The sequence below is a fragment of the Lynx canadensis genome, chromosome C1 (genome assembly GCF_007474595.2).
Source record: "Lynx canadensis isolate LIC74 chromosome C1, mLynCan4.pri.v2, whole genome shotgun sequence".
Classification (NCBI taxonomy): Eukaryota; Metazoa; Chordata; class Mammalia; order Carnivora; family Felidae; genus Lynx; species Lynx canadensis.
In genome coordinates this window covers 51,784,940-51,807,544 of record NC_044310.1, presented here as the reverse complement: position 1 = coordinate 51,807,544, position 22,605 = coordinate 51,784,940, and the positions used below count along the sequence as shown (strand labels likewise).

The window sequence follows — 22,605 nt, the reverse complement described above, 5'->3', positions numbered from 1 at the left end:
TTCAGGAAACTAGTATTAACCTTTAGGCAAAGATTCTCTGAAATAAAGGTTCAGTGTGTATCCTGGAATTTCATTTGTAGTTTTCTACAAAACAGATACATTTTTAGCTTGATTTTTTTAAAAAAGAGATGGATTTTAATAGGCTTTTTCCTCAAAGTTCTCTAAAATCATAAATAAAATATTGTTACTGTTTTTCCCTTTAATTCTTTGTTAAATAAACTCTTACTATTTGGAATTTAGGGATATAGACAAGTCAAATAATAAAAAGTTAATAAACAAGAGAGATAACTAGTACTTTAGCACAACTTCTGAATCACAAGATTTTCCTTTTGGGATTTTAAAGACTATTTTGAGATAATTTAGTTACATGATTTTTTTGAAAGAAGCCGCAGATCCAAAGTAATAATGAGGGTAATTATTGTTCATCAGTTTCTGAACCAACTTAGTGAAATTACAAATACCAGAGAATAGAAAATATACTTTGGTATAAGTATATTTGGTATAAGTAAACTTACTTACCAAAGTAAGTATACTTTGGTATAAGTATATTTGGTATAAGTAAAAATGAGCTTTTCCTCTAGTAATAGGAGCAAGTAAGAGTAATGGAATAAGAATTAAGTGAAGAAAAAAGAGTAAACCAGCATTGGAAAGTCTGTTCCAGACTACTCTGATATGTTAATAAATTACATTTGAAAATGTAAAGAAATTGCCTTTGTGTTTTCTGTGTACTCGGTTTCATCTGGAAGTATTGGATCCTCCTGAAGTATTACATAGAGCTGTACTGTCCAATATGCTTAGGTATAGAGCATTTAGAAGGTAGATCAGAATTGAGATGTGCTATAAGTGTAAAATACACACCAGATATCAGACGGTGTGAAAAAGAGAATATGAATGATCTCATTAATAATCTTATATTATTATGTGTTAAAATTATAGTATGTTGTGTATATTGGGTTAAATGAAATATTAAAGTTTATTTCACTATTTTTTTCCTCTAAAGAATTTCACTAGTAGAAGAGTTTGAATTACATAAGTGGCTCACATTATATTTCTGTTGGAGAATATGAGCTAGGTTTTCATGGTAGATTGTATCAAACAATTTTTTTAGAAAAATAATGAGAATGTTGAGTAAGAGTTCTTGTGCCAGTTGTTGAACAAATGGAACTGCATAAAAATACGTAGAGGTTGTCACCAGTTCTACATTTTATTTTATTTATTCATTTATTTTTTACCAGTTATACATTTTAAAAAGTGATTTCTCTGGACTGTTTTTCAGTGAAAAGTTTGGATTATTCATTTATTTGCTTCCTTATTCATTCAACAAACATTTATTAAAGGCCAGTATATGTAAGACGTTAAGAATCTTTTTGCTAATATGTTCTCAAATATTGCTTGTATTATTGTTGTATTTAAATTAAATTATTGTATTATTATACATCAAATATGTTTAAAGTATATGGATTACTGTACTATGCAGTACAATAGAAAAAAATAACTAAATGGGGAGCCTATAAAACAATTATCTATGACTAATATTATCTATGATAATAGTAATTGACCACTAATAAGTGCAAACATCATATTCTACCAGAACTATATAATCAAATTTACATTTCAACCCAGCACACAGATCTTTCCAAGAATTTACTAAATCAATATGCATTTTTTCAATATGCAGTTAAAATCAGGTACGTTGATTCCTAATATCAAATTTATTTTACTGTGATATCACTAGGAACTCACTAATTTCTAGCTAGAAGCATAGCACCCACCCCTTGTTAACTTTGAGGCAAAAAGTAGGGGTGAAAGAATACAAACTAGAAACTTTAAAATAATGTTTTTTATTAAACTATCTGATGAAAGTATCCTTCATCTAGTAAAGATTCTTTTTCCTATATAATGTCCTCATGAATAAAAAATTGAGAGATTGAGGGGGGGCACCTGAGTGCTTAAGATGGTTGAGCATCCAACTCTTGATTTCAGCTCAGTTCATGATTCAAGGGTCATAAGATTGAGCCCCGCATGGGGCTCTGTGCTGAGTGTAGAGCCTGCTTAAGATTCTTTCTCTCTCTCTCTCCCTCTGCCCCTCCTTCACCCCACCTCTCCCACCCCCATGCACTCTTTCTAAAATTTAAAAAGGGGGGGGGTAGAGATTTGAAAATAAAAAAACAAAATAGCTATTGAAAAGTTATTCATAATAATGATTTTTTTACCATAACAAATTGCAGGATACTTTTTCTTTTCCTACTCCCTTTTGTCTACCCCTTTAGCTTCTATTTAAACTTTGACGAACTAATTCTATTTAAAACTTGACAATTTTCCCTTAACTTTATGTTCTTCTTTTTACTGTATGTATATAGGAAAGAGGAAAAAAATGAATCACCTCAGTTTAAATGAAAGGAAGGAATCTACAACAAAAGACAATGATGAGTAAGTTTGTTGTTTTTAAAATAATTATACACATGTGTCTTTTTAATTTGTTTTAATTTACACTCAAGTTAGTTATCATATATAGTGCAACAATGATTTCAGGAGTAGATTCCTTAATGCCCCTTACCCATTTAGCCCATCCCCCCTCCCACAACCCCTCCAGTAACCCTCTGTTCTCTATATTTAAGTCTCTTATGTTTTGTTCCCCTCCCTGTTTTTATATTATTTTTGCTTCCCTTCCCTCATGTTCATCTGTTTTGTATCTTAAATTCCTCATATGAGTGAAGTCATATGATATTTGTCTTTCTCTGACTAATTTGGCTTAGCATAATACCCTCTAGTTCTGTCCACATAGTTGCAAATGGCAAGATTTTATTCTTTTTGATTGCCGAGTAATATTCCATTGTATATATATACCACATCTTCTTATCCATTCATCCATCAATGGACATCTGGACTCTTTCCATACTTCGCCTATTGTTGATAGTGCTGCTATAAACATGGGGGTGCATGTGTCCCTTCGAAACAGCACACTGTATCCCTTGGGTAAATGCCTAGTAGTGCAATTGCTGGGTCATAGGGTAGTTCTATTTTTAGCTTTTTGAGGAACCTCCATACTGTTTTCCAGAGTGGGCACCAGCTTGCATTCCCACCAACAATGCAAAAGAGATCCTCTTTCTCCGCATCCTCACCAACATCTGTTGTTGCCTGAGTTGTTAATGTTAGCCATTCTGACAGGTGTAAGGTGGTATCTCATTGTGGGTTTGATTTGTATTTCCCTGATGATGAGTGATATTGAGCATTTTTTCATGTGTCAATTGGCCATCTGGATGTCTTCTTTGGAGAAGTGTCTGTTCATGTCTTTTGCCTGTTTCTTCACTGGATGATTTGTTTTTTGGGTGTTGAGTTTGATAAGTTCTTTATAGATTTTGGATACTAACCCTTTTTCTGATATGTCGTTTGCAAATATCTTCTCCCTTTCAGTTGCCTTTTGGTTTTGCTGATTGTTTCCTTCGCTATGCAGAAGCTTTTTATTTTGATGAGGTCCCAATAGTTCATTTTGCTTTTGTTTCTCTTGCCCCCGGAGACATGTTGCATAAGCAGTTGCTGCAGCCAAGGTCAAAGAGGTTTTTGCCTGCTTTCTCCTCGAGGATTTTGATGGCTTCCTGTCTTACATTTAGGTCTTTCATTCATTTTGAGTTTATTTTTGTGTATGGTATAAGAAAGTGGTCCAGGTTCATTGTTCTGCATGTCGCTGTCCAGTTTTCCCAGCACCACTTGCTGAAGAGACTGTCTTTATTCCATTGGATATTCTTTCCTACTTTGTCAAATATTAGTTGCCCATACATTTGTGGGTCCATTTCTGGGTTTTCTATTCTGTTCCATTGATCTGAGTGTCTGTTTTTGTGCCACACACACATGTGTCTTGAAAGAAAAGGGTCATATTTGTAAAAGTAATAATGTAAGAGAAATAACTTATTTGCAGAAATTAAAAAAGTTTATATCTGAGTTGAAGTATTCTTCTTTTCTTTTTTTAATGTTTATTTATTTTTGATAGCATGCACAAAAGTGCGTGCCCGAGCATGGTAGGGGCAGAGAGAGAGGGAGACAGAGGATCTGAAGCAGGCTCTGCACTGACAGCAGAGAGCCTGGTGTGAGATTGGAACTCACAAGCCATGAGATTATTACCTGACATTTAACTGACTGAGCCACCCAGGCATCCCTAAGTATTCTTTTCAAAGAAGAAAATACTTTGTGGTGTATTTTACAGTGTTCATGTGATCATGGTATCTGATATCTTAATTTTAATACTCATTGAGCCCAGTTTCCAAGCCCATGAATAAGAGACTAGCTTAAGGTAAAACTGAGGAAAATGCCCTTTTCAGATTTTACGTAGGTGGAAAAGTAATACATTGTCTGGGAACATAATGCCTAACAAAGATCTGGCTCAAGAGCTAGGAACACAATGAATGAAGCCAGCAGAGTAAGGGATCCGGAGGAACCTAGGGGACCTATATGCCAGCATCCAGCTGTTTTCATATTGGCCAGCCAGTGTTGCCTTGAATGAAGATATTATCTACAAAAATCTACTTTCCACATATGTTCTGGAAAGAATACTTACATCTATCCAGTGAGGCTGGAAAAATTGAATTAAGCAGAATAGGGGGTTAAATTTTCAAAGTAGTTCATATGTTCAGCTCATTTACCCTTTCAGCTATATCGTCTGTGTGCCACACAATGTGATGGATGGGTAAAGATGAAGAAGATGAAGTTTCTACCCTTTGGGAGCTTATGGTCTTATGTTGTAAGTTAGCATACCTTTCCAAACTTAGAAAAAGGTTATAAGGTATGTTTCAAAATGTTTTTTAAATCATTTGAGTGGAATTTAGAATGCATTTTCCATACAAACGGTGTTGTAATATGTGGTTATAACCCCAGAAGTCTATTTTTTCATAATGTAGCTGAACTATAGTATTAGTCTAGGTTAAAATATACAAAAATTGAATGCCATTTAGAGTACAGCAAGGACAAAGGGAAGAGTTTCTCAAAGAAATTTTCTTTGTTTGGCATCTCGTACGTTATTGTACCCCTTTAATCTGTTTTTACTAGCTGCTTTTCCTAGCCATGTTCCCCCAGCTCCAAATCTTTTCATGTACCCTGTGCCACAAATATTTTTGTTGTAAATTACTACTCCTTCCTTTCCCTAAGCAAAGTTCCCATTTCCTCAGTGAAATCAATCTCAACTAGATATTGAGAGACAAGCATTCTCTTTTTGTTTAACTTATTTAATGTCTTTTTAAATTGGCAAGATACACAGATGTAAAAATCTCAAATTGTCCAAAAGGACATACAGTGAGAGCAAGTGGCAAGTAACAGTTTTTGAATCATGTATAATCTTATTTTGAAAGCAGATACCTGTGAAACCAAATCAATTTCTGATATAATTATATAAAGTGTAACAAACTTAGGAATAAAAGTAGGCAGTGAAGGAGGAAATGTTTTGAAACAACAGCAATACCACATAAGAAGCCAAACTTACCTTTGCTTTCCTCCCAATCAGCTCCTCTTAAGCTACTCTAACTTTTTATACTTTCTTCCCTTCCTTATTTTTCTGAACCCATCAATTTGCTTATATCCAGATTTTTAACAACAGCTCTCATAGCGGTGGGCTTTCAAGTAGCAAGGGAGGAACAAGAACCCTTGTTAAGGTTCACTTAGGAATTTGCCTATATTTTTAATTTCTAAAGATCGCTGTTATTTACGTATAGTACTCCATGACTTGATACTAAAATTAGTGAACTTAAGGACAAGCCAAGATATTTTTCATTAGATAAAAATGATGGCTTGCTGATTGTTTTTTCCACTCATAAAATTATTCAATCCTAGTCAGTAAAGCCATTTACCAGCTTTAGTAATGGGTTCTTCATTTATTCCACTTGTTTAAATTTCTTTTATTACCCTGTAAAGCCATTCTAAAGACTTGGGGTTTTTTTTAATCTTAAATTAAATTGAACATTTCACTTTTGTACATCAATATTAAATGATCATAGCATTTTATATTTTGTTTTGGCAATTGTGTAGGTTAGGGTTGTCCAGAGAAACAGAACCAATAGCAGATACATATATATGTAAGAATATAATAATAATACAGTATTAATAAAATATAATATTTAAAGATAATAAAATGGTATAGATATAATTCTTAATTAAAATGTATTGATAATGAGATATATATGTGTGTATATATATATATATATAAATACTTGCATATATAGAGATACATTGATTATGAAGAATTGGCTCATAAAATTATAGAGGCTAAGTCTTACCATCTACCATCTGCAAGCCTGAGACCCAAGAAAGCCAGCAGTGTGATTCTAGTTCAAGTCCAAAGGCCTGATAATCAGGAGAGCTGATGGTATAAATCCTAGTTCAAGAGCAGGAAAAGAGCAGTGTCCCAATTCAGGCAGGCAAGCAGGGCACCAATCCCCCCTTCCTCCACTTTTGTTCTATTTAGCCCCTCAACAGATTGAATGATGCCCACCCACACTGGGAAGATAGTCTACCTTACTTAGTTTTTACTAAGGTGGTTATACTGTGGTGATTTTCTAACTCCTTCCTTCCTTCTATTAGTCGACCTTTTTGAAATTCATGAGTTCATAGTGATAAAGGTTTTTTCCTTGCCTTCCCTCTTTCCATATTCTCACCTCTTCTCAAACATTAGATCTTTGGTTCCTAACAGCAGCAATATATTTTCACATTTGCTCATTCTTATCACATACACAAAATAGTTTCAGAATTCCTGCACTCATAGCACTACTAAAAACAAAACTGCAAAGCACTCAAGATTTGTTTGCAATCTTTTGTTGTCTTTAATAAGACAACTAATAATACTGTTGGCAGTATATAGTCAAATTACTGTTCTAAAACTACTTGGATTAGTTCTTTAAGTTTTTTTTTATTTTAATTCCAGAATAGTTAACATACAGTGTTTTATTAGTTTCAGGTGTACAATATAGCAATTCAAGAATTCTATATAATACTCAGTGCTCATCATGATAAGTGTACTCTTTAATCCCTATCACCTATTTCACCCATCCCCCCACCCACCTCCCCTCTGATAACCATCAATTTGTTCTCTATAGATAAGAGTCTGTTTCTTGGTTTCTCTTTTTTTCCTTTGCTCATTTGTTTTGTTTCTTAAATTCCACATATGAGTGAAATCATACAGTATCTGTCTTTCTCAGACTAACTTATTTTACTTAGCATTATACTCTCTAGCCCCATCCATGTTGTTACAAATGGCAAGATTTCATTCTTTTTTATGGCTGAGTAATATTCCACTGTATGTATATGTGTATGTACATCTTTATCCATTCATCAGTCACTGGACACTTGGGCTGCTTCCATAATTTGACTATTGTAAATAGTGCTGTAATAAACATAAAACTGCATGTATCCCTTTGAATTAGTGTTTTTTTATGTGGGGGGGGGGCGGGTAAATACCCAGTGGTGCGATTACCAGATACTAGGATAGTTCTATTTTTAACTTTTTGAAGAACTTCCAAAAACACTGTTTTCTACAGTGGCTGCACCAGTGTGCATCCCCACCAGGAGCACACAAAGGTTCCTTTTTCTCCACATTACTTGGATTAGTTGTTTGTTTGAAGAGTTAGTTATTCATTTCAAGTGGTTAGGTTCTCTTGTTTCTGTTTGTACTCAATTTAAATATTCTCATCTTTTTTTATTTAATTTCACTCTTTAACTCTGTAAAACATTAATATGTTCCAAAAGCCAAAACTTTACAAAAAAGTATGTTCAGAGAAGTGTCATTCCCTGCCCCATTCTTTCTACCTACTCCCTGTAGGTAACCAAATTCATTAGTTTCTGGTTTACCTTTGCTATGTTTATTTTTTTTTTTTATTTTTTTCTCAACGTTTATTTATTTTTGGGACAGAGAGAGACAGAGCATGAATGGGGGAGGGGCAGAGAGAGAGGGAGACACAGAATCGGAAACAGGCTCCAGGCTCTGAGCCATCAGCCCAGAGCCTGACGCGGGGCTCGAACTCCCGGACCGCGAGATCGTGACCTGGCTGAAGTCGGACGCTTAACCGACTGCGCCACTCAGGCGCCCCTGCTATGTTTATTTTTATAAAATTAAGTCCTTTCATTTCTTTTTTCTGATTTCTCATTTCATACAAAGATGGCATACCATGTATACTTGTGTATGCTTTTTGTTTTTCAGTTATGTATTTGTCCTCAAATGACACCCTGTTAATCAACTTAGCAAGTTTAAAACATAAGAATTCTTCCAATAGGAAAATATGGTTCCATGTTCTAGGTTTAAATGTTTTTCCACAGAAAACAAGCCATTAGTGACATGTCAATAAAGCTCATTTATAAACAACCACCTACACATTACTATTTTATGTGAACTTCCATATCCTTTATATGCTGAAAGGAAAATATATTATATAATTCACTGCCATTGGCTTTTCTTCCTCTTGGCAGTTTGCTGCTGCCTACTGTCATTGCTCTGAAAATGCAGTAATGGTGACCATCCTTTTGTAGCATTTATTTCCATTAAACTTCTTATTTTCAGCCTGTAGATTGGCATGCTACTGTGAGAAGTGAAACATAGAGATCATGTGTACCCTTTTCCCCCTTTCCTGACATGATAACATCTTGCAAAACTGTAGGACAGTATCACAACCAGGAAATTGACATTGCCACAATCCACTGATTTTTATTCAGATTTCTCAAGTTTCACATGTACTCTGTGTATGTGTGTGTGTGTGTGTGTGTGTGTGTGTGTGTGTGTGTGTGTGTTTAGTTCTATGTAACTTTATCACATCCAGTTTCAAGTATCTGCCACCACAGTCAAGATACGGGACATTCCCATCACCACAAAAATCCCTCCTATTGTATAAAGCTTATTTTTAACCACTGGTTTATTCTCTTGTAGACATAAAGGTAATTTTTTAGATTTAAAAAAAAAAAATTCAGGGCACCTAGGTGGCTCAGTCAGTTAAGCGTCCAATACTTGATTTCGGCTCAGGTCATGATCTCATGGTTTGTGGGCTCGAGCCCCACATTGTGCTCTGCACTGAGCGTGGAGCCTGCTTGGGACTCTCTCTGTCCTTTCTTTCTCTCTCTCTCTCTCTGTCCCTCCCTGCTTATGCTGTCTCTCTCTCTCTCTCTGTCAAAATAAATAAACATTTAAAAAAATTCCATACTAATTCAAATAAAACCTTTATCATTGTAATGAATTTTGCCAGAACTGGGTTTTCTATTTGTGTGTTTTGTATACAATTAACTGTGACAGGTAGCCACTGTTCAGAATTCTATGTCTGAGTTTCTCTTTACTGTGTTTTAAGTATTCAGTCATGCAACAGGAATCTGAGTTATGAATCACTTTCTGCTTAAATCAGGATCTCTAGGGGTGAGTTAGTTGAAAATGCTTATCAAGGAGGGATGCCTGAATGGTTCAGTTGGTTAAGCATCTGACTCTTGATTTAGGCTCAGGTCATGATTTCATGGTTTGTGGGTTCAAGCCCTGTGTCGGGCTCTGGGCTGACAGTTTGGAGCCTGCTCTAAGGGATTCTCTTTCCCTCTCTCTCAATAAAATAAACTTAAAAAAAAAAAAAGAAAATGCTTATCAAAAACTTAAAAATAAAAATAAAGTTATGCCTATATTCTGTATATTTATTAAGAGACTTATTTTTCAGCTGTTTAAAATTTTTGACATGGAAGAATGAAAAATTTTCCCCAAAGATCAGTAACAAGATAGCCATGCCCATTTTCACCACTGGTGTTCAACATTTTACTGGCAATTCTAATCAGAGCAATTAGAGGGAAGGAAGAAAAGGAGGGAGGGAATGAAGAAAGAAAGGAAGAAAACAAAGGCATCCATTTGGAAAGGAAGAAATAAAACTATCTCTATTTGCAGACAACAATAAGGTACCTAGGAATAAACCTAAGTAAAGTGGTAAAAGATCTATACTCTGAAAACTATACAACACTTATGAAAGAAATTGAAGAGGACACAAAGAAATGGAAAAACATTCCGTGCTCATAGATAGGAAGAACAGACATTGTTAAGATGTCTGTACTACCCAAAGCAATCTACACATTATACATTTAATGCAATCCCTACCAAAATACCAACAGTGGGGCTCCTGGATGGCTCAGTCAGTTAAGAGTCTGACTCTTGATTTTGGTTCAGGTCGTGATCTCATGGTTCATGGGTTCAAGACCCAAATCAGGCTGCGTGCAGAGCTGCTTGGAATTCCCTCTCTCTCTCTCTGTCTCTCTCTCTCTCTGCCCCTTCCCCTCCCTCCCTCTCTGTCTCTCTCTCTCTCTCTTTCAAAATAAATAATAAACTTAAAAAAAATACCACCAGCATTTTTCAGAGAGCTAGAACAAACAGTCCTAAAATTTATGCAACCACAAAATGTATGGAACCACAAAAGACCCTGAATAGCAAAAGCAATCCTGAAAAAACAAAACTGGAGGCATCGATTCCAGATTTCAAGCTATATTACAAAGCTGTAGTCATCGAGAGAGTACAGTCCTGGCACAAAAATAGACATGTAGATGAATGGAACAAAATAGAAAATCCAGAAATGGACCCACAGCTATATGGTCAACTAATCTTGGACAAAGCAGGGAAGAATATCCAATGGAAAAAGACAGTCTCTTCAACAAATGGTGTTGAGAAAACTGGACGGCGACATGCAGAAGAATGAAACTAGACCACTTTCTTACACCATACATGCAAATAAATTCAAAATGGATGAAAGACCTAAATGTGAGACAGGAAACCATCAAAATCCTAGAGGAGGACACAGGCAGCAACCTCTTTGACGTTGGCCACAGCAACTTCTTACCAGACACATCCCCAAAGACAAGGGAAACAAAAGCAAACTGTTGGGACTTCATCAAGATAAAAAGCCTCTGCACAGCAAGGAAACAATCAACAAAACTAAAAGGCAGCCTATGGAATGGGAGAAGATATTTGGGAATGACATAACAGATAGGGGGTTAGTATCAAAAATCTATAAAGAACTTACCAAACTTAACACCCAAAAAACAAATAACTCAGTTGAGAAATGGGCAGAAGGGGCGCTTAAGCATCTAACTCTTGATTTCGGTTCAGGTCGTGATCACACAGTTTGTGGGTTCAAGCCCTGCATCAAAGCCTGCTTGGGATTCTTTCCCTCTCCCTCTCTCTGCCCCTCCCCCACTCGTGCACATGCTCTCCCTCAAAATAAATAAATAAACTTAAAAGAAAAAAAAAATGGGCAGAAGACATGAATAGACACTTTTCCAAAGACATCCAGATGGCTAGCAGACACATGAAAAGATGCCCAACATCACTTATCATCAGGAAAATACAAATCAGAACCATAATGAGATTACCACCTCACGCCTGTCAGAATGGCTAAAATTAACAACATAGGAAAGAGTAAGTGTTGGTGAGGATGGAGAGAAAAGGGGAACCCTCTTGCGCTGTTGGTGGGAATGCAAACTGGTGCAGCCACTCTTGAGAGCAATATGGAGGTGCCTCAAGAAACTAAAGCTAGAACTACCCTACAATCCAGCAATTGCACTATTAGGTATCCACCCAAAGGATACAAAAATACAGATTTGAAGAGAAACACGCACCCCAGTGTTTACAGCAGCATTATCAACAATAGCCAAACTATGGGGAGAGCCCAAATATCCACTGACTGAAGAATAGATAAAGAAGATGTGTGTGTGTGTGTGCACGCGCGTGCGAGTGTGTAATGGAATATCACTCGGCCATCAAAAACACTGTAATCTTGCCATTTGCAATGATGTGGATGGAGCTAGAATATATTATGCTAAGCGAAATAGGTCAGTCAAAAAAGACATACGGTGTAATTTCACTCATGTGAAATTTAAGAAAGAAAACAGATGAACATAGCGGAAGGGAAGGAAAAATAAGACAACAGGGAGGCAAACCATAAGAGACTCCTAAATACATAGAACAAACCGAGGGTTGCTGGAGGAAAGGTAGATGGGGGATGGGCTAACTGGGTGATGGGTACTAAAGAGGGCACTTGTGATGAGCACTGTGTGTTGTATATAAGTGATGAATCACTGAATTCTCCTGAAACCAGTACTACACTGCATGTTAACTAAAATTTAGATTTAAAAAATATATGTAAAAAAAAAAAAAGAAAATCCCAAAGAATGCACATTGACTATGTTCCTTATTGTTTAACCCTGAATAATTAAATAATTTGTGTTTTGGTTTCCTTATCTGTAAAATGGAGATAATATTTACCGCAGAGAGTTATTTTAAAGGTTAAGATATAGCTTGTAGCATATAAAGTAACAAGTATAGTGTTTTGACTTTAGAAAGAGCTCAAAAAAAATTTAGTAATATATTTCATTATTACAGTCCAGCTGTCATCCAAAATAATCAGTTTAGATAAATAGAATTAATTAGATAAATAGAGGTTCTGTGACCTATTTACCTTTTTCTGTATAAGACATAGGAAGTATTAGGAGGGTAAAGAAAAACCTGAGGATTTTGTCCCTTTTTTTTTTCCTTTCCTTTTAGAGAGAGACAGAGCGCAACCAGAGGAAGGGCAGAGAGAGAGGGACACAGAATCCAAAGCGGGCTCCAGGCTCTGAGCTGTCAGCACAGAGCCTGACATAGGGCTCGAACTCGCGAGCCATGAGATCACAGCCTGAGCCAAAGTCAGATGCTTAACCGATTAAGCCACCCAGGTGCTTGGGATTTTGTCCCTTTAACGTTCACATAACTTGCAGGTTTCTTGAGATTTTATACAAAAACGGTCTCTTACAGGTAGTGACTTTGATATCAGTTTTTAGTAATGGAATTAATTAAAAGTTCATTTGTGGCCTTTGAGAGTGTCGGTAGAGTAGTAAGGCAGAAATCTGAATATAAGAGTTTAATTTCGGTATTGAAGAGTAGAGACTGTATCAGACAATTATTTTGAGCATTTTTTTGATTTGTGAAAAAAAAAAAGAGTATTTGTTAAATTAAGTAAAAGAGAGTTAAGCAGCATCAGGGACCCAGTAAATCATATATGTACTTATAATATTGACCATCAATACTGCTGTAAAATTTTGATAGCGTTCATAGCTTAGTCCAGAAAATGAAGAAAACAAATAGGTAGGAAATCCAGGATTGCACATTAGAAGGACATGTGTGTGGCAGAAGGTTAACGGGCTGAGTAATTAACCTTCTTTTTTCTATTTGTAATTATCCCCAGCCTTATTGAAGTATAATTAACAAATAAAATTGTATGTATTTAAAGTGTATAACATGATGATTTGAAGTGTGTGTGTGTGTGTGTGTGTGTGCGCGCGCACGCGCGTGTGTGCGTACCCATTCTAAGAAACTGGTTGCCATCAAGATGGGAGGAGCTGATTTCATTTAGGAAGAAGTAAAAGGAGGAGGAGGAGAGGAAAAGAGATTAAAATAAAGAGGGGAGTCACCTAACTGGCTCAGTCAGTGAAGCATGTGATTCTCGATCTCAGGGTCATGAGTTTGAGCCACATATGAGCTTAGCCACATTACCTAAAAATTAAATTAAATTTAAATTAAAAAAAATAAAATAATGGGAATAAATAAATGGGAATAAAAAATAAAATAATAGTGTCCACCAGTTTACTTGGTCTTGCAGTGAAGACAAGTTTCCCTCCAAAAGCAGCTTACGCATGTGAAGGATATCTTAAAAAACAGTTTCCCCAGATATTTGATACTCAGTTCCTTCAGCTCTCCAAGGCTGTCAATAACAGTTTGCTTAGCTGAGCCCCTCAATAATATCTTAACTTGAGAGAGAATTGCTAACAGGTCTTTTTGGGATGCTACATTGCACAACTCCTGGGGGCACCATTCACATCTTTATCTGAACAAAGCTTCTTGGAGTCATTCAAGATGGCAACGCTGCAGGACCCACCCCCACACAATTCCATGAGGGTCAACAGGGAATATCATCAGTTCCTTAAAGTATGGTAAGACAGTGTAGAGAGGCTCCGTCACTTCAGTCCTCCCAGGAAAAGAATGCAAGGTAAAGAACCCTTAGGATTGCTTCTCATAGCGAAGTAACGCATTTGCCTCAGCTATAGCCCCCTGAGGTAGTTGGTGATCGTTGGTATAATGTAGGAGAGTCTGGAGGTTCCCAGCCCTGAATGGGCATCATTTAAAACCTCTTGCTCCTTCAGACTCTCGGAGCTCAGTGGAAGGGGCTGGAATTCCTTTATGACACTCTCTCCAACTGAAGTTCAGGTGGTAAGCAAGCAAGGCCTCAGACAAGTGACTTTTAATTGAAAGTACATAATAATAGGGGCACCTTGGTGGCTCAGTTAGTTGAGCATCTGACTCTTAATCTCAGCTCAGGTCATGATCTCACACAGTTCATGGGTTTGAGCCCCAAGTCGGGCTCTGCCTGGATTCTCTCTCCCTCTCTCTCTGCCCATGCCCTACTGACGTACACATGCTCTCTCATTTTCCTTACGTAAGTTTTAGCTTTTGCATAAATAACTGTCTCTCCATTCCTTGTTTGCATACTTAATCTATTTTACTTGGTTGAAACATACTGTACCTATTCATCCTGTATGAAAATTTAACATATTTGTCTTATTTGTAATAGCACAGAAATGTTAATAGATAACACTGATGTGATTTTGAAAAGCATTTAAATAGAATTTCTAGTTTCTCTCATAAAATCAATAGTATAGATTTGTGGTCTCTGAAACAGTAGTCACTAGCCAGCCACACATGGCTAATGAGCATTTGAAATGTGACTAGTCTGAAATGAGATGTGCTATGAATATAAAGTACATACCGGATTTTGAAAAAAAGCATAATGGAGAGGATGTGGAGAAACGGGAACCCTCTTGCACTGTTGGTGGGAATGCAAATTGGTGCAGCCACTCTGGAAAACAGTGTGGAGGTTCCTCAAAAAATTAAAAATAGACCTACCCTATGACCCAGCAATAGCACTGCTAGGAATTTACCCAAGGGATACGGGAGTGCTGACGCATAGGGGCATTTGTACCCCAAAGTTTATAGCAGCACTCTCAACAATAGCCAAATGATGGAAAGAGCCTAAATGTCCAGCAACTGATGAATGGATAAAGAAATTGTGGTTTATATACACGATGGAATACTACGTGGCAATGAGAAAGAATGAAATATGGCCCTTTGTAGCAACGTGGATGGAACTGGAGAGTGTTATGCTAAGTGAAATAAGCCATACAGAGAAAGACAGATACCATATGGTTTCACTCTTATGTGGATCCTAAGAAACTTAACAAAACCCATGGGACAGGGGAAGGAAAAAAAAAAAAAAAAAGAGGTTAGAGTGGGAGAGAGCCAAAGCATAAGAGACTCTTAAAACCTGAGAACAAACTGCGGGTTGATGGGGGATGGGAGGGAGGGGAGGGTGGGTGATGGGTATTGAGGAGGGCACCTTTTGGGATGAGCACTGGGTGTTGTACGGAAACCAATTTGACAATAAACTTCATATATTGAAAAAAAAAAGCATAAAATATGAATAATTTTTATTGATTACATGTTGAAATGATAATACTTTGGATATATTGGTTAAATAAAATATAGTATTAAAATTAAGTTCACTTATTTCTTTTTACTTCTTTTATTGTGGCTACTAGAAAACTTTAAATTACATATGTGGCTTACATTTTATTTCTATTAGACTGCACTGATGTAGATTATCATATACAGCTATGAGACTATATAAAAATTGGAAAAGACACTAAAACTGCAAGAACAAGGGAATGGTTAAATCATTTTGGTATGTTTACTAGGTACAATATTGTGCAGCCTTTAAATTATAAACATATGGGTGATGTGGCCAAAAACAAATATGTAATATTATATTAAGGGCAGAAAGTATGATATAAAGTTATAGAAATTAAAAAAAACAAAAACAAAAACCTAAGGGAATTTTTCCAGTATGGTAGCATGCTAACTAGAGATAGGTTCAGTAGATAGGATTACAAGTGAAGTTTTCTTTGTTTCCAAATTTAATAGAGTGCCTTTGTAATCTTTTTCACACTGAAATATATGAAAACCGTAAAACTTCTTTTCCTATTACAAAAATTACTGGGTAACACTGACTCACAGATTTCGATGGTGTATTAGTGTTCACTTTGAGAAGGGAGCAAGCCAACTAACCACATCTTCACATCCTCTCCCACTGCTCAGCGAAAATCCCAAAGACAGGGTGATTGGTCACATACACTGTGTTTGTAAAGGGATGAAAGAATGATGGAGGAACATTTACATCTTCTACTGCTTTTTAAAGAAAAGAATTAGAAAAATGAACCTAAGATCTCCTAAAAAGAATTAAAGCTGTGAAAATGACGTGCTGTGTTTAAATGCTGATCTTGCTAAATATGTATATTTTTTCATTTATAGATTCATGGTGTTGCTGTCTCAAGTTGAAAAATCATCAGAAGAAATCCTGGAAATAATGCAAAATTTAAGTAGTATACAGGTTTGCTTTTTTTTTTTTCTTTTGAGATGTATAATTTTTCATATATCTCCTACCCCATTTGAAAAAAGAAGATAGGAAAGAAGCCCTAAATTGGAGAATCCAATCCAGGAAAGAACTTACAGGGAATATGTCTAGTTACTTTTTATGTAGGAATTTCTTTTCTTATATGAACATTAATTAACCATAATATTTTAGTAAGATCTGGCTTTTTCACATTTAAAAGTAAATTTGTGGATCATGTTTAGTGTTTTTAATAAATTATTTTTATTCAGGCATTTTAAAGCTTGCAGTAGTTGACCTACCAGAAAAAAAGCTAAACTTCCTACCACAGAATTCAAGTTTTTCAGATGAAAGAAACAGTAAACTGTATTTTTACTAGACTTGTCAGCAATGTTGTATTTGTAGAGAACTTAACTCATTTAAGATGTCTTTCTTTTAGGCTTTGGAGGGCAGTAGAGAGCTTGGAAAGCTCATTGGTATCTCCCGTATGTCATGTTTCTTCTTACAAAAAGAAATGCAGAAAACGAAAGAACTAAGTAAGAAAAATTCATGAGTTTTCAATGACATCTCCATTCCTTATTTGTAAACTTATATATGTATTCTAATATTCTTAATTTTAGAGATAAGCCTAATAGTTTTTCCCATATTTAAATCTGATAGACTTTTTTATCTATGGCACTACTGGACATGTATTGAAAATATTATTTAGAAAATCAGAAGCCATATATCTTTTACCACGATATGTTATTTCAGGGATTCTTGCTGAATATGAAGGGAAAGAATATGCCTTTGCAAATGAATATCAGGCTTTTTAAAAATTTGGTGCTCATTATTTAAGGAAGATATAATAAGGTATTGCATTTTGTACTTGAAATCTATGTGTATTACTTAAAATTATTTTTTTTCATTAAGTGTTTCTAAGATGAGAAATTATTTGCATTCCACGTTAGTTCTTAACATGGGATTTTTTTTTTTTTAGTGACAAAAGTAACAAAACAAAAACTCTTTGAAAAGAAGAGTTCAGGACCTCCCAACAAAGGTAAAGAGTTGTGTTTTAATTTATAAAAAAAAGATCCTTTCATCTCATTTCGCCATTTAAAACCAATCATCATGAGCCCTTTTTTAATGTGATCTTCTAAAAAATCATGAACCCCATTTGAAAAACCTTATACTGGATTTGGCAGACTATGATAACTTCCCTGATGATTAAACTTTTAAAATATATTTTGAAATACAATTTTCAGTTTAAGATTTAAATTTGGTCTTTTTATTAAAAGTTCTTGAGAATACAGACAAATAGGGGCAACAATGCATTAATATATAACAATTTTTGGTGTTGAATTAGGATTATACATTGCATAAAAAGTTACTCAGTAACCAGTGTTCTGAAAACTTTCAGAGTATTAATGATGTTTGATCTACTGTGAACCTATATGCCTCTGAGCATTTCACAGTATGGGAAACGAAATTAGCAGGTTTTCCCATAACACATGCATATCCATACCTCAGTAAGCAAAATGATCGTGGACTATAAAATATTAAAACCTTTAGACCAACTTAAGAAGGATCATTTTAATATTACTGACATCAATGCCATTTTGCAATCCCTGCAAACGTATGAGGCATAACTGAAACTACTTCAGCCAATCTAGTATATGAGACTATATTTAGGATTATTTAGGATCTTTAACAAGTCTGTGGTGAGACTGCCGCGGGAACTGTTGGGATTCCCTGCTGCTTACTTCCGAGGCCACCTGGGTAATTAATACAGGGCAAGAGCCCTGGCAGTACTCCTCCAGAACTCATGTGGGAAGAGAGCTGAGCAGGCTTCCTGAGCCTTTCAGTTGAGCAGCTAACTTCCGCCGTGATCGCAAGAATTTAAGAACATGAAAGCAGCTCTTAGAAAAGACTTGAGGTCTCTTCCCTCCTATACTGTGAAACTTGATTATAATGTGTAACTGGATTTCAGTGGTTTTAGTCTCCTTTAACATGAGAAATTTTAGAGGATCATAATGGGAAATTGTAATGATTATTATTTCCCATCTAGAGGAAATCTCTCTTCTTTATATTCTGTGCCAGTGGTATGAATATTTTTTTTTAATCTGTAATTTTCTAGAATTGGCTAGAATTAGGCTTTACATAGTTGGCTTTCACCAAGTTTTGAGAAATGAGGAAGGGAAAGTTGTAGAATAAATAAGTGAATCATCATTTTAATAATGGGAAAAAATTTTTCCAAAAGTATTTTTTCCCTCCCTGAACATTTAAGACATTTATTAAGACATGTGGTAAAAAGTTGTCTCCTTTCAGTTATCTAGTATATACCAATTCTTTGTGTATATACATGACCAGCCTTAAAACTATTTTCTAGTATTTTAGGGATTAAAACTGACTTGCCCTTTACCAGGCCTTCCCTAAGGGCCAAGTGTTTGTTCATGTATAAAGGAGATCCTGTGACTAAATCATGTTTTAAAATTTCTAATAAGAATTGAATATTTGTTGTGGTGTAAATGAAAACTGAATTTAGATACATAAAATATGTAGTAGCTATGTATATAGATATATATTTTATATCTATATATATCACAATATATGTCATCTTCTGTTTCTGTTTCTTGGCAAGAGCTGCTTTAGCTCTTTATATTTCCTGAGTTTATTCAAATCTTCGTTAGCCTTTTAACTAATTTTTTATTTATTTATTTATTTTTTAATTTTTTTTTTTCAACGTTTATTTATTTTTGGGACAGAGAGAGACAGAGCATGAACGGGCGAGGGGCAGAGAGAGAGGGAGACACAGAATCGGAAACAGGCTCCAGGCTCTGAGCCATCAGCCCAGAGCCCGACGCGGGGCTCGAACTCACGGACTGCGAGATCGTGACCTGGCTGAAGTCGGACGCTTAACCGACTGCGCCACCCAGGCGCCCCATAACTAATTTTTTAAAAGTATTGTTGTCTGAAAAATCTTTTGAAGATTACTTTTTTTATAATATGAGTTTGAGTATTTTTACTGAGTGTTTTTCTTTCTCTCTCTGGTTCGTAATATATATTTTTTTTATTTTGGTGGTTTTATTTTGTTTTTGATTAAAGATGATACACACCAACACATACATATATATACATATGAAAGTTATACACGTATATACATATATATACATATACATATATACATATATGTACATATATACATATATATACATATATATACATATACATATATACTTTCATATGTATATATATGTATATATATCTTTATACGTGTATAACTTTTTTTGCTGAGTTAATTTTTAACCCCTTTTATTTACACATTCATTTACAAGGACTTTGCTAGTGCTTTGGCATGTGAAACTAATTTGCTTTGTATATACATTCCTTATTTAGGGATCAAGCCTTCAGCTTTTTATAGAAATTTCTAATGTACTCCTTTCTTTTACTATGCTATTATCTAGAATTGTTTAAATTTTAAAATGTTTTGGGAATATTCATAATATTAGAAATTATATAATATAAAAACAACTCCCATAATATGTATGGGATTTGTTTTATTAGGTACTGAATGAAAATAAGAACAGGGGCGTCTGGGTGGCTCAGTTGGTTAAGCGTCTGACTTTGGCTCAGGTCATGATCTCACATTTCATGGGTTCGAACCCATGTACCCAGCTGTACTGACAGCTCAGAGCCTGGAACCTGCTTCGGATTCTGTCTTCCTCTCTCTCTGCCCCTCCCCCACTTACTCTCTGTCTCTCTGTTTCTCAAAAATAAATAAACATTGAAAAAAATTTTTTTAAGAAAAAAATTACTTGTTTTACTATCAAAAGAATGTCCTTCAGATTCTCATAAAATTTTCCTAGGATAGTTAAAATAGACAATATCAGGAAAATTCCAGCATTTATGCTATTGTTGCCCCTTCAGCTTGGTCCTTTAGTTCTATTTATTTTTCCATGTCAGGAAAAATAGCTTGTTTGGCATCCGTTGCAGTCTTTATGACAGGCAGAGCAGTATAATTGTAAAAATAACATGCTTAGTGATTTAAATAAATAGACATCTGACACACATTCTTAAGGCTTTATGTAACATTCAGGGAAAATTAAAACATACACAATAACATTAAAAGGTACACTGAGATTTTCATAGTTTTGAAAAGAACTGGACGTTGCAAATCAGGGAATGCTTTGATAGAGTATATGAATAAAAGAGGATCTCTCTTGCTAAGTACCATTTTCTTAAACAAAGGGAAGCTTTCTTTCTTTTTTCAGTTACTTAGGAAGTAAGCCTAACCTCACTTTCCTAAATAATATTGGCTTTATGACTCTTAGAAAAATAATGAGATGAAAGGTCCTTTTTCTGTCAGATTTGGATGTGAATTTTCATAATTATTCTTAATTTGTTATGCTGAAGATTTAAAACATGACCATTCAGTGAGTTGATACAGATGGAATGTCACATTATCATCACATGGTAAGGCATGAAATTTATTTACTTTACATAATCAACCTCTACTTAAAACAACTTAATACAGATATTCCCAAGTCAATAGATGGCATTATATAGTACTTAGTATTTTCATTTTTTCTGCAGATATTAGAAAATACCATCATTGTTTGTCTATGACCAGTACTTCCAGTAAACAAAATGTTTTTGAAAAGAATGTAAGCAAATTGTAGAGCCATTGCCAAGATACGAAATCTAGACACTTAGCTTTAGTCCAAAACATATTTTATCTGTTTTGAGAATAATTGTGTAGGTTGCAGTATGCATATTTGAAATGAAATGTAACCATCTGAACTCTACATTGTTCAAAAAAGTTGATTGTCTCAGCTGTTTGTAATACAAAATATTTCAGAATTTCTAGCTGTGGCCTTCAAAAGAAAAGCACAAACTATGTTTCTGTTTTCTTTAGCTAACTTACTGTCTTACATTGTAAAATTCATCTGGGTTATAGGATTTTAAAGTTTTCAGATTCTTGGACTAGAGGACAAATTTTAAATTCTTTCTGTTCTAAGACTATAAAGTAGTTTGATACTGCCTTTTCATTCTAACCATCCACTGAAGTATTTTTTTAACTTAAAATTATGTTGTTCTTTCCTCCACTCAGTCTTGAAAAAGCATTTATCATGTCGGCCAAGTGATTTCACTCCCTAGAAGACTACTACCCTTTTAGTTTTTCATACCTTAACATTAAACAATATCTTTGTTCAGACAAATACTTCAGTTTTAAAAGCACTGGAGTCTGAAGTTTAGACATGATGAGCTTTAGAAGAAACAACAAAAATTCCTTCCTATGTCTTAACGTTCTTGGTTTATCTGGAGATAAAAAATGGAGGTATTAGTTTTGGTGACACAGATATACATTAATGTACAACTGTAGTCCTCAGCTCTGTATCAGGATTCAATTTTCATGTATGTTGTACGTGGTTCATAGTTTTCCTATTAATAATGTTAATGCTCTTATTTTACACTGTTCATCACTGTTTTGGGGATACATTTTGACTGCTTACTTGAGATTTGTCTAGGATTTAAGGAAAAACAAACTGATTTATTACTTTTCAAAGCCTTTTAAATAATTTTTTCCATGTTTTAAATTTTTGTATACTTCTCTAGAAGTATGATCACTTTTATATTTTAAATAATCCGTAAGAAAAATTAAACCATAGATTTGAACTCACTTAATAGCAATTATGTGTTTAAGAGGTGTAAATAACTTGGTATCAGACGTTACGAATATCCAGGTGCTCCGTATGTGCTGATGACAACAAAATTGAAACGAAAGACAGTAATAATTCTGACTGGTTTTCTCTGCAGAAGATATTGATTATTTGTGTGTGGTGAGAGATTTGGAAAATTCAATTAAAGGAGTTGTGCAAAGGTTTCATAAATTTTCCTTCTACAGCATGTACACAGACATTGTTGCGTATTAAATCAATGCAGCACTTCACAATATATTTTCTTTGAAACATAAAAATAAATAACATTTAAACAGTTCTGCTTACTACAGAAACAAATTTTATTTTCTGTGAAGCATTTAGTCATGTGCTATCACTGACTCATACACATTTGCCAGCTGTAACAAATTTTATAGACATTTTCTCCAGAGACATATCTCACATACTATGAATTTTTAAATGAGCAAATGGTGAAGAAGGGATGTCAGCAA

The 22,605-nt window shown here is 34.9% G+C and overlaps 1 protein-coding gene across 1 annotated transcript in view; it reads left to right on the top strand.

Annotated features, from left to right (window-relative positions):
- LOC115521006 (integrin subunit beta 3 binding protein) overlaps positions 1 to 22,605 on the top strand; it is a 72,065-nt gene that overhangs the window by 39,200 nt on the left and 10,260 nt on the right. The window contains exons 4-7 of the mRNA XM_030325878.2: positions 2,361 to 2,430; positions 16,379 to 16,457; positions 16,897 to 16,993; positions 17,437 to 17,496. Of these exons, the coding sequence (XP_030181738.1) occupies positions 2,361 to 2,430; positions 16,379 to 16,457; positions 16,897 to 16,993; positions 17,437 to 17,496 (306 nt within the window). The remainder of the gene's footprint in view (positions 1 to 2,360; positions 2,431 to 16,378; positions 16,458 to 16,896; positions 16,994 to 17,436; positions 17,497 to 22,605) is intronic.